The sequence below is a fragment of the Tamandua tetradactyla genome, chromosome 14 (genome assembly GCF_023851605.1).
Source record: "Tamandua tetradactyla isolate mTamTet1 chromosome 14, mTamTet1.pri, whole genome shotgun sequence".
In the NCBI taxonomy this organism is placed as follows: Eukaryota; Metazoa; Chordata; class Mammalia; order Pilosa; family Myrmecophagidae; genus Tamandua; species Tamandua tetradactyla.
The window spans coordinates 74,840,635-74,853,877 of NC_135340.1; the positions used below are offsets into that span (position 1 = coordinate 74,840,635).

General features: G+C 34.8%; 1 protein-coding gene and 2 pseudogenes across 17 annotated transcripts in view; 2 read left to right on the forward strand and 1 right to left on the reverse strand.

Annotated features, from left to right (window-relative positions):
• Positions 1–13,243, forward strand: part of RNF111 (ring finger protein 111) — a 210,216-nt gene that overhangs the window by 137,299 nt on the left and 59,674 nt on the right. For 16 of the 17 annotated variants that reach the window (XM_077128059.1, XM_077128047.1, XM_077128057.1 and 13 more), the window contains 2 exons: positions 2,470–2,596; positions 6,003–6,166. In XM_077128059.1, coding sequence (XP_076984174.1) covers positions 2,470–2,596; positions 6,003–6,166 — 291 coding nt within the window. The remainder of the gene's footprint in view (positions 1–2,469; positions 2,597–6,002; positions 6,167–13,243) is intronic. The other variant, XM_077128050.1, reaches the window with a different exon arrangement.
• LOC143656183 (MKI67 FHA domain-interacting nucleolar phosphoprotein pseudogene) lies at positions 6,203–8,026 on the forward strand (annotated as a pseudogene).
• LOC143656185 (protein FAM133B pseudogene) lies at positions 9,377–10,048 on the reverse strand (annotated as a pseudogene).

Consider the following 13,243-nt stretch of genomic DNA (forward strand, 5'->3'; position numbering starts at 1 on the left):
ATGTAGACAATATAAATTCTCAGTAAAAAACAAAGTTGAACCATTTGTTGACATTATGATGAGTTCAATAAAAGATTTAGGTACAAATAAATATGCAGTATCAATAGTATACATACTTTTCTTACATGCTAGCAGAAAATATGATGAAAAAGGGAGCTTGTTTGCAAGAGCTATAAAGAGAATAATGGGTCTAAGAATAATGTTAAGAGAAATATATTTGTCCTCTATGAGGAAAATTATATACCATTATAGAGAATTAAATTTAAAATCCAAACCAAGTCTTGCAATTTTTTGAGAGATCTATAAAAGATGACATTGATAGATGGCAAGACATTTTCTTGGATGAAAAATACATATAGAGATGCCAGGGCTTCACTGACGTTGCTTAATGCAATTTGAATCCAAATCTCAGTGAAAATTCTCTTTCCCTTTGATTTTATAATTCTGAAGAATGTTTAGAAAGATGTGAATCTGCTTGGTATTAAGAGAATTATAATATTCTTTTAAACAAATGGTACTGGGGCAATGAGGTAGCTGTGTGTAGAAAGATTGATTTAGATCTTTTTCGTTATATCAGATGCGAAAATTAACTCAAAATGGATCATAGACCTAAATGTAAGAGTTAAAACTATAGAACCCCTGGAAGAAAACAGAAAATTCTGGTGACCTTTGATTAGACTGGGATTTCTTAATATGCTACCTTAAGCATGTTCCATAAAAGAAAGAAATTGATAAATTGAACTTCATCAAAATTAGAAACTTTTATGCCTCAAAAGTTACCATTAGGAAAATTAAAGACAGACTATAGACTGGGAGAAAATATTAACAAAGATGTATATGATTTAAAAACTTGTATCTAGAGTATGTAAAAGACTCTTACAATTCAGCAGTAAGACCGAAATCTTCAGCAGTAAAATCAAAGATGTACCAAAGATTTGAATAGACGTTCACCAGAATAGGTAATAAACTCCTTAACAGATGCTCAGTGTCATTATGGAACTGCAAATAAAACCCACAGTGAGCTACTACTATATGCCTACTGAAACTCAGTTATAATAAAGAGACAATAACAAGTGGTGATAAGGATGTGGAGAAACTGGTGCCCTTATATTTTACTGGTGGGAATGTAAAATTGTATAGCCGCTTAGGAAAACAGTTTGGCAGTTCCTTGAAAAAGTTAAACATAAACTTAACATTGGACCCAGGCATTCCATTCCTAAATATTTACCTAAGAAAAATGAAAGTAAATGTATATAAAGTATACAAATTCATTTGTATACAAAGACATATATACAGATGTTCACAGTAGCTATTTTTATATCGCCCGAAACAAGCAGATTGAGATATTTATCAATAGATGAATGATTAAGCAAAGTATGGTACATCCAAACGATGATATGCTCCTCAGCAATGAAAGGGAATGAACTATTGATACAACAGCATGGATAAATCTCTTAATAAATATGTTGAATGAAAGAATATTGTGTGATTTCATTTAAATAAAACTCTGGAAAATGACAAAAAGATCAGTGAGAGTGAAAATGGGGGGACAGTGAGAATTTCCTGAAATACAGCATGTAGAATCATGGCATCTTTGGCGGATGGGTGAGTAATAGAAATGTTCTAAAACTGGATTATGATGGTTACACTCTATTAATTAACTAAAAATCAGTGAACTGTAAATTTAAAATTTTAAAGTTATGTAAACTATAAAAAAAAAAACTGTTAAAAAATACAGTTATCCTGACATGAGAACCTTTATCAGAGGAGCTGAATAGAGTAGATGTATTCAAAATGGACCCCAAAACATAGAAAAACATGTAAAAGAGTTATCAAAATTTAATGTTAGAAAAGTGATGATTTTTCAGTAAGCTGTCTGATGATAGCTAGTTAGCCATGGGCTGCAGGACAAGATTATCAATGGCATGAGATAATTTGTACCCATCCTCCAAAAAGTATGGTTTTTCCAAACTTAGAATAATTTAAAAAAAAAAAAATGCAGAAAAGATGACAGAATTCATAAACATAAAGCTAAAAAGTTCCCATGTGTTTCTTAAGAAAATATCATATAGCCTAAATAAAAAGAATGTTGGAAAAATCAGACAGCAAATTCACTATCTTTCTCTTAGATATTAAAGTGTTAATATATAATTACATAAGATCTTAAATGTAATGTAATACCTTTAAATTATTATAGTGTTTATCTTTATGCAAGATAGTACAAATTCATAGGGAAACCAATAAAAATTTGTAAAGAACAGGCAAAATTCATGAAACAAGAAAACATACAAAGTGCAGATTAAAACACTGTCACCATGTGTGTTTAGGCTTTTGGTTTTCAAAAAACCTTCCCTTTTGACAGATGTGATTGATAGTTCTCATAGTTTTCAAAGTCAGAATAAAAATGTTTGCCTACCAATTAGCTGACAGGCAGATGCCCTTTAAGTGCTTTTTTCTTTTTGTTTCCAGGAAGTATTGATGAAGATGTTGTGGTGATAGAAGCTTCCTCCACTCCCCAGGTCACTGCCAATGAAGAAATTAATGTTACCTCAACTGACAGTGAAGTGGAGATTGTAACAGTTGGTGAGAGCTATCGGTGAGATTTTAATTCCTTGTTGTATATTTGAAGTTTTAAATATAAATTTTTAAACGTATTTGCATTGCAATTATTTGCTTGCTTGGTCCCTCCCTCCCTTCCCCCCTTCTTCCCTCGCCTCTCTCCCTCCCTCCCTCCTTCCTTTGAGTATGCAGATACCTCTAGATTGGTGATGTTGAAATGAGGCCTCATACACTGTTGCTTATCCCAGACCAGTCCAACCAGAATCTTGGGGTTAGTATTTTTTGAAAACACCACAAATATTTAATGAATATTAAGAAAGTCATTGTTGTAAAGAAAGAGTAATTTTTACTTAGTGTTTTAGAATATTGGAGTTGTTTTATGATACTCAAAATTAATAAACTCTTTTGAAATTTAGATGTGAATAATATGTAAATTTGGTGTTGGTACCAAAGTTAATAGTAAAGAAAACTATTAAGAAGTATTGATACTGAAATAGTCCTTTTTGTTTTATTTGTTTTAAGATTTTGCTCATTGATACAGTGAAGGTTGTGCTATTCTATTAGGACAGCCTAGTATAAAATGCAAATTTTTCAGTTTTTTTATCCTGCACTTAGTAATTTCATTTATGCCCTGTACTGATAAACAAATGAAATATCTTCATTTATTTCAGTGTTTTGATAAGTAACGGGAAATGACATCGCCCTTTGCGCAATCATTTTGACATTTTGATCATTTGACACAACCCCCTCAACACAACTCAATCAGATCCTAATACTGTATGCATCCTGTGCTTCAAATTTTGCATACTGATAATGAGAACAATAGAGTTCCATTATGTTTTTATGGTCAGACTAATAAGTCTATGGATATTTTTTTTTTGCATGGGCAAGCACCGGGAATCGAACCCAATCTCTAGCATGGCAGGCGTGAAGTTTGCCTGGCATCCATAGTGGCCCATCCTCTATGGATAAATCTTAATTTTTGTGCTGGGACAAATTTAGAAATACATTTGTTCATTGTATTTTAATGTGTGTTGTTTTTTGATTAGGAAAAAAGGGCATCCATATTTCTGAAGTCTGTTACAGATGTACTTAAAACATGCTTTTCCATTTGCTTATAGGGTCTTTCCAACTGGATTTCTACTTCTTTTTTAAGGGTATAGTAGAGAGCAGCTGATTTCTCAGAGGTCTGACGTCTAAACTCAGATTGGCTTTTGGCATTCAGAATATTTATCATCTCATATTTTATCTTAAAAATTCTTGCAGTCTTACCATCTACTTAATAATAAATCCTAGTTTTTCCCCAAAATCTTTGAGTAGTACTCCAAGTGTATACCCTAGTTATCTTGTGACTACATAGTGTTTAGCAGAGTACTGACTCACTTTTTATGAGCTATAAGCACTGCTGAAATTAAAGTTCCATTTTTCCTTGTGGTTACTGGACATCTTTCTTGTCATGTGATGCTTAATGTCAAATAGATGCATTATCCTATTAAGGAACAGTGATCTTGAAATATGCCCACACTGCTTATGAGCCATAGTTACTTTCTTTAATGTTACCTTGACATTTAACATTATCATTGTTTGACTGGCTTCTGGTCCTTCCTCTTTAAGAGTGAGTACACCTGTGTTTCATATTATTTTGTGTCAGGATTTGACACAAAAGTTCTATAAAACTTCTCTAGATCTGTCCTCATACATTTAGTTTTTTGCTAGTGTTCCATCCAGCAGAATATTTTGAGTTGGTATATCATATGAAGCTTTCACGAAGGTACTACAAACTGGACCTGGAATTTTTTGCCACAATTTTTTTTTCTTTCTCAAGATGAAATTTTATTTGTAACCTCACTCCCACCCCACCCTCCGCCCTAGGTGTTCTAGTTTGTAACCTGCCAGAATGTGATATACCAGAAACAGAACGGCTTTTAAAGAGGGGAAATTATTACATTGCATGTTTCCAGTTCTAAGGCTGTGAGAATGTCCAAATTAAGGCAAGGCTATGAAAATGTCCAAATTAAGGTACCAGCAAGAGGTTATCTTCATTCAGGAAAGGCTGATGACGTTCAGGATTTCTGCCACTATTAACAGCTTCCCAGAGATAATATATCACTCAGTCTCATCAGACATGTTTTGACTCAAGAATTTTAAATGAGCTCTCTCTACTTATCTAAAACATTTCATCCTGAGATATTTGCTTACCCCCATACCTAAAGCTAACAACTCTTGCTGGTATGTGCTGTTCTGTTTTACAATCTCTTGGGAATTAATCTCTATACTCCTGTTTCTTGAGAATTTAATTTTAGAATTTGAACTCCTTTCTTAGCTTTTGACCTCTGTCATTGCTGTGCCATTTTCAGTGCAGTTTTAACTTAAAATGCTCACCTCTTTTCTAAGTGTTCATGCTCATATCCCCAGTGAACTTGCATATTAATGGATCTGGCTCACTCTTACATGCTGGAAATAAGATGATAAGCAGTTTTACATTCCATTTATGCCAGTTCAAAAACAAACTTTACAAACCCTTTAGCCTCACTTTTCTAAAACATATTTTTTATCTCTTGGAGCCTTAGACATGCATATTCTACATATTATCCCTGTAGATCTTTGGTCCATAGTACGGTGAATCTTTCTTTTTTTTTCCCTTGGGCAGGCACCGGGAATCGAACCCGGGTCTCTGGCGTGGCAGGTGAGAACTCTGCCACTGAGCCACTGTGGCCTGCCCCACAGTGAATTTTTTAAAAAATTTTTAAATAAAATATGCATCTCTATGTAATTTACAATAATACAATGCCAGACACATAATTGAAAGATGGTTAAAGTGTTAGGTGTTAATGGTTTGTTTTTGCATGCTTTGAAAACTTAAAGCAACTCAAGTAGTATTTCATATAGCCTACAAATTAGTAAACTAACCACACTACTCTCTGACCCCTGGAAATCTCTCTGGTGCCTTTTTATTTCTTTGTATCTATTTTAGGACAGGACCAGAAGCTTAACTTGGTTTAGGACTCCCAGAGCCATATTTTGCAAATCCAGCCTGGGCTAAGCTACAAGATCATGTGGACTTTACTACGTGCATGTGGGGTGTTATTTTTATTACTTTAGCTATGTAAATAATTTTAGGTATTAGCATAACATTTAATTAAGAGAGGACAGCCATTCTTGAGCTAGAATCCTGTATTTCCACTAATGGTTGGTCTAATATAGCATTTCTTATAGTCTTAGATCAGTTGTTTGGTGATTCATTCATTGAACAAACACTTATTGTTTGTTAGGCATTGTGCTAGTCATAATTTGTTGGTTTTTTTGTCTAGTCATAGTTTTTAAATCTATTACCATTATTTCTTTGGAGAAGTCTTTCATGAAAGAGAGGCTTATGATTTCTTGGGTGACTAAAACTTTTATTCTTTTTTGTATTTACTGAATTAATATTGATGTCATTTAAGGTCTCGTTCAACTCTTGGTCACTCCAGATCTCATTGGAGCCAAGGTTCAAGTTCTCATACAAGTCGGCCACAGGAGCCTCGGAACCGCAGTAGAATTTCTACTGTTATACAGCCCTTGAGGCAAAATGCAGCAGAAGTTGTGGACCTTACCGTTGATGAAGATGGTAGGTTGGAGTAATAATAACAGAATTTTTAAGAGAATTTGCTAAAATGAAATATCTTAATATGTTAGAAACTCCTATTACTCTTTATTTATATTATTAAACTATAGAGAGTTTGTCAATTTCTGTAATCTTATTTTTTAAGTGATATAAGTAACCCCAGTATATAAATTGTGCCCAAAATTCTTTTGTTTGATTATTTGGTATTGTCTTAGAAAAACAGGTTTTTATGAGTGGTAGTTTGATCAATCCTCAAATTTACCTATAGATTTCTTTTGTAATGTTTTTGTCAGACTTTTAATTTCACTATGAAAAATAGAGGAAAACATCATATTCAATATACAAGCAACAGAAAGCAATCTGACTTAATTTAAAATGGTAATAGTTATTTGAAATGTTATCCTTTAATGGAATATCACTGATAATCTTTTGGGCTGCTCAGCTTTTTGTTTGTGTGCTGTTTTGGCTTACAGCTGCATCCAGGTAACTGAGGAAATAAAGCAAGTTGGAAAACAGGTTACAGGAAGTGGTAGAATGTATGAATATATGTATGCATATGAATTTTCCCCATACAGAGAATAATTTTGAGGTATGATTATGAAATGATGAAGCATAATTTACCTAGAAGAACATGGAAAACCGTCTATAAAAGTTTATCTTTGGAAGTTAACTATAAGTTGGAAAGGGTATATCAGGTAGCTGGTAAGGATTGAAAAGAGTTGATGGGTGGAAGGAGTGGGAGGCCTTATGCTGTCACTTCCTAAGTGGGCTGTTTGCAATTTGAGTGATCATAACTTTCAGAGTAATAGTACCTTGCAATTAAAATGTTTATGAAAAGCTGTGGTACCTTGAACATAGCAAAGTTTACTGGCCCAACCAAGCTGCTCCTGTTACTGGAACCCCTAGGAGCAGGTGGCGCAGGTCCACTGGTATGTGACCCAGTAAAGAAAACTTACTCCTGGAGTAATCTGTGTAGGCTACAAACCTGAAGGCCTTTTTGAACCCAAGCTTCATGCATAGGGTTCACTGTTTGGCACTGTTACGAAACTCAAACTGTCCAGAAGTAAAAAGACTGGAAACAGCAAAGGCTGTGCCTTTGATGATGTTATCCAGGTAGTTGCCAAAACAATGAATAACTATCTTTTTGGTGAAAGGCTCTTGAAGTGTGTGAGTTTATGCCATCAGAAAAAGTATTTGAAGAACTTTTCAAAGACTGGGATGTTCCATATGGAAAGCCAGCACATTTAGCAGTGAAATGGTATAATAAGAAACAGGCACTTACAGAAAAGATGTGGATGGAGAAACTGTTTAAAAACAAAAATTACTTAAGAGGAAATTACCTCAAAAAGGATTAAAGTATAATTTTCCTTCATTGATTTTACGGAAAGAGAAAAAAAGAAATGCTTCAAACACTGATCTTCAGAACTCAGCGAAGAGCCAGATTTTCCCAAAGAAGAAAAAAGCAAGAGATTTCAGGAACTCCTAACACTCCCCAGCGTACTGTGAGTAGCAGAACCCCACACCAGTCTACATGTCAACATTTTTGGAGACATGAAAATCTGAAGTGGATGAAATGAATGACAATGATGAATATAATGAAATAGTTTTTAAACAGCCCATATCTAGTACAAAAGAAGAAACAGAAGAGACTCAAACACCTATACATTCAGAGGAAAAAAAGATAAAGAAAAAGTAGTCAGTGATTCTGAATGTATTATCCATAATGTTTCTTTTGAAAAATGTGATTTTGGTATTAGGGGTGATTCTTTAAAGTTCAGTAGGTGCGGTGAACTGCAACTGTTGGCAAGATTTTTAAAGGATAAACATATGTTGATTCAAGTAAATATTAAAAGCAATCAGTTATTTTGGCTTACCGTGTCTGACTGAAATACAGGGGTACATAACTTGCAGCAGCTAGGTTCATGTGGCCTTTTTACCCTGCTGAATGTCTCTGGTTTTTGTAGATTTCAAAGTTATTATTCCTAGATAGAATGGCCACTATTTATTTTTTAAACATTATATTTTAGTAAAATTCTGGCAAGAACTTTATTAAACAAGACATATCAAACCAGACCTGCCACTTAACTTGCTTATGGTACGTTTTAGCTTCAATATGAACCCATAAAGAGAAATATCAGAACCTGTTTTATGCATGCTAAATATCTCGGCAAGGATGCCATTAAACAAAGTAATGAAATTACTAAGATAGCAAAAGTAAGGAGTTACAAAAACTTAAGTGTTGCAGCTTAAACAAAATTTATACCAAAAAAATAACTATACTGATTATATAAAATGTTCCTGACTGGTTAAAACACAACAGTATAAAACATTCATTTTAGTCTTTTAACTATCTAGTTCAAAAAGTACCAGTGTTTATTTGAAATGATTCCTCTCCAAAGCCAAAGTGTTATCAAAATTAATTCATATGAAAATAACACAGAATTACTGAAGTGGAGATAAATTCCACAGCTTTTGGGGCTTACTCATGCAGCACAAGGCCATTTCTCTGGTTCATTCACGGCAGCATATGACAGAGTCTAAGGATGTCACTAAGCTCATTAAAGGGCGAGATTGCTGGTATCCAACTCTAACCTTCCCAGAAAGCATGGCTGCTGCATCCACAAAAATAGGATATGTGAGGATCAAAGACATGCTATCATAGCTAAAGAGATAGCAAATCCCCTGACCCCCAACCTAAAAGTTCCTTTCCCAGGTAAATAAAAAGTATGCAACGGAAAAAAAAACATTAAAATGCATTTAACTACAGATCAGAATTTTGGAATATCAATGTATGCAAACCTACCTCAAAAATGCTTACTAAAGTTGTCTGGATATTTCTGATAACATCTTAAAGATGTATTCAGATTCAATTTCTGTTGATTTATAATTAGGTAATTATAGTAAAAAATATTCACTTGTATCCCTAAATATTTGAACCACTAGTATGACTGCAGTGTATTATCTCCTAGAGCCATTAAGCACTGAAAGAGGGAAAAAAGATGTTCAAGGAGCAGGCATTAATTATGGCCTTTTCATACAGCGACATCTGAGTGACTACTGAAAGTCCAGGAAAAATTCTGAAAACTAGAAAAATCATGCATTTTAGTAAATAATAATACTAAACAAGTAAATAGTCCTTGTCATTATTTTCACAGCTAAAATTTCCTTAGACATTGAACTTTTTCTATAAGAGAATCCTGATTTTCCTTAATGTTATGGAGGATCAGGACTTGAACTAGCAGCCTTCTTTTTCTTTTTCCTGCTGAGTTTCTTATGCTTTTTTTTGTTTGTTTGTTTTCTCTGTTGCTTTTTCTCATTGTTCACTGGTTTTCTTTTTCACTCATACCTCCTCAATACAATCTGATTCTGACAAGCACTCAGATGATGAAGATTTATCTTCAGGATATATCTTTCTTTTTCTGCTGAGTACTTTATTGTCCTTTTCTTTCTCAGTTGAATCCTTTGACTTCCAAACTATCCTTTCTTTTTCCCACTATTTTTAATATCTAATTCAGTTTCAGACATGGAACTTTCCGAAGATATATGTTCTTTTTTTGTTTGTTTTCCTTTTTCCTTATTTCTTTTCCTCATCTCATAATCTGAAGAACTGCCTACCAGATTTCTTCTTTTCTTTTTTTCTTTCTCTTTTTCGGATGAACTCTCACTTCTACTTAATAATTTCTGCCTGTGTTTTTCTAGTTCTTTTTTCCAGTTCTCATTCATATTTTCTTCAATTTCAGCCAATGCCTTGGAGCCTTTCTTTTTCTTTTCTAGTTGCTCTTTCACTTCTTCCCAGGTAGTCGTTGGTCGATTCAGATAATCTTGTATTGTTGGCCCTAAAGATTGAATCGGACCCCTTAATCTGGCCATTGCTTTTGGGTTCATATAGGTCATTTAATTGTCCTGCTTCCCCTTGGTACCCAATGGCTGGTGGAGAGCACAGTCAGATGCCAAGGGAGACCAGGCCTGAGAGGCAGCTGAAACAGGCCCACTACAGATCCTTCAGTGCCTCCCCAACCCCGAATGGCCAATATTAACTGCTGTCTTAAGTATAAGCCACAGCCTTTGTAATAACCACCAAATAAATACCACTAATCTTGCTGTTCCACCTATATAGGTCACCATGTTAGCCACCCTTATTATATTTAACTAATAAGAATGCATAAGAGTTCTACATCAGATGATTGAAACTAAAAGCTAAATAAATTGCTAAGTAAACGCACAGTCCAACTGTTACTGCAGGTTCATTTATGTGTATATCATTCGTTTTTATGAATAATTTTAAATTAGTTTTTGATAGGCTAACATCAATTAATAACTGACATTTTGTCCTGCTTACATCTATGTAGAATTATATTACAAGATTCAAACAGAGACCAGCAAATACACTTCTATAATTTATTTGTATTTATGTGGGATTTGGGTAATTTGAAATAAAATAGGAGGTTTTTACTTCAAAAAATAAAAAAATGGTTTTGAAGAGAGATTGTATTCTCACTCTCTGTATTTCACTCAGTAGTGTCCCAGTTTTTATTTTGAAGCACTATAAATCATCTGTAAGAGAGCAGATAATGTAATAAGGATTAAATAATGATTAGTCAGTCAAATAAGGTAACTATTTTGGAAACTTTTGCATGTTTTCCTTTGCCACATCTGCCAGTTAGTAAGTAGGATACAGTAACAGAATAGATTTACCCCATTACAGTAATTTCAAGAGGAGTTTATACTTTAACTAGGTTAAAAGTGTATCAGTAGATGCCCCTTTATTCCCCCACCTATTTTCTCTCAGTGAAAGCCTTCTGTGTTACTAACTCAAAATTTAAGTGCATGAGTTAGGCCAGTGGTCCTCAACTGGGGACAAAGTTGTCCCCTGAAGATTTTTGGCAATGTTTAGAGGCTTTTTTGCATCTCATAATCTGCGGAAGGTGTTACCAACATCTAATGGGTAGAGACCAGGGGTTCTGCTAAACATACTAAAATGTACAAACAGTCCCTCACCCCATCGCCAAAACAAAAATTATATTGTCCAAAATGTCAAAAGATTGAGATTGAGGAATCTTAAGTTAAAACATTTAAATAAATAGTGGCCTCCCCCCACCCCATTTTCTTTATAAGCATTTATATTTGCTTAAGCACCTGGAGTACAGGATTCCATATAGACCAAGAGATACTACTGTAGCTTAGGAATTAGCCTACCATACTAAATTGTATAAATAGTCTATCCTCTTGTTCTATATTACATTAAGTGAATCTCTTATTTTCAGATCTAATTGTTGTGGCTATGCTTTGGACAGACTTGTTTCTAGTGTTCTCAATTCTAAACAGTCATTTTACAATCAAGTGACTGAAGTGCAACCCATTTATAAATTAAAGTGTGCCTGAAATTTCTTTGACTTATGGCTTAAAAAAATATTTATTAGAAAGCACTGATGAATGTTAATGTTGGCAAAAGGCATTGCATGGAAAGAAAAGGATAAGAACAAATAATAAAAGTCATAGCTGAAGCAGGGCAAGATGGCAGCATAATGAGGGGTAGAATTTAGTTTGTCCTCCAGAGCAGATACTGAATAGCCAGGACCTGTATGAAACAACTGCTAGGAGGACATCAGTGACCAGACACACAGCATACACCAGTCTGGAGTGGGTGGAACACCTGAGAATCGCATACAGAGCTGTAAGTCTCCCAATCCACAGAGGCTGGCACCCCTCCCCCATGGGAACAGCAAGCTGGTTCCCCAAGGGGAAAGGAAACAGACTTTTGTAGTAGCAAAGAGTTAGCTCAACCAAGCTCCAGTCACAGAATTAATTAACAAATTTTAACTATTGAAAAACAGGCCCCAAGCACAGATAAACCTGGAATAAACACTAAAGGAACTGGTTTTCATCCCCTGCAGAGAGGAGATGGAGCTGATGGAAAATCAAAAACAAAGCCCAGAGACTTTTTGACTTGGATTGCACAAAATATTGGAAAAGGGGACACATAGAGCCTGGGACCATATAGAGCCATGTACCAATTCTAGCTTTTGTTTGGCAAACCAGGGGGGTTGGGGTTCAGCTCTAAAAACGCTTTTTTTTTTAAAACTTCTTAACATATCATTAGGTAGAATGTGAGCACTCTCAGGCTCCAGCACTGCCCAGAGCAAGGATATAATTAAAGCGTATCTGAGAGAAAAAATATCCAGTCAAGTGGACTGTTCCGTAACAGGTGTATCTTCTCAAGAAAAGGGGGACAGGGCCTGCTCAAGTGGAGGTCCTCAGTCAGGAAATTCAGGCTCCAGGGGCTGGAAAAGAGAAATAGTCAAAGCCCTCTTGATACCGTGGCCTTGGTTTCCTCCATATCCCTGACAAGGAGAGGCTGCTGAAATTAAAGGCATCGCATTACTTTATGCTGGCAGGAAGCTGTAGGCAGGCAGTACATGCTAAAAAGGATGGGAAAAGCACAGAGTCTACAGCCTTCATAGGAAAGTCTGATGACCTGCTGGGGCTTACCCTCAAGGAAACTTGATACTGGCTAATCTCTCCTCCTGGTCTGGGAAAATCTGAACAGGTTCGATCATATAAATTCTAATCAGTCAAACAGAACCTAAGCTAGAGGTCTAGAATAAGTTGAACTGGATGCCAAAAGAACAGAGAGAGAACAAAGCCATCCAACATGAAAACCCTAGGTAAAAGAGCAAAAATAAACTCCAGAATAAATTAATTAAGGAAATAAAAGGTTTAGAATCCAACGAAAAATAACAAGTGACACCAGGAAAATCAAAGCTATGTCCCAGTCAAAGAAATAAACCAACAGTTCGAATAAAATACTGAAGTTGAAATAAATAGCTATTTAAGGATGTTACGACAAGCATGCAAAATCTCATCAAAACTCAAATCAGTAATTTGAGGGAGGATATAAAGAAGACATTAGGTGAACATAAGGTGAACTTAAAGAAGAACTCTAAAGTTTAAAAAAGCCAATCACAAAACTTAGGGGAATGAAAGGCAAAATATAAGAGACCAAAAAAACAAAACAAAACAAAACCAATGGAAACCTACAACAATAGATTTGAGGAGGCAGAAGAAAGGATTAGTTAACTA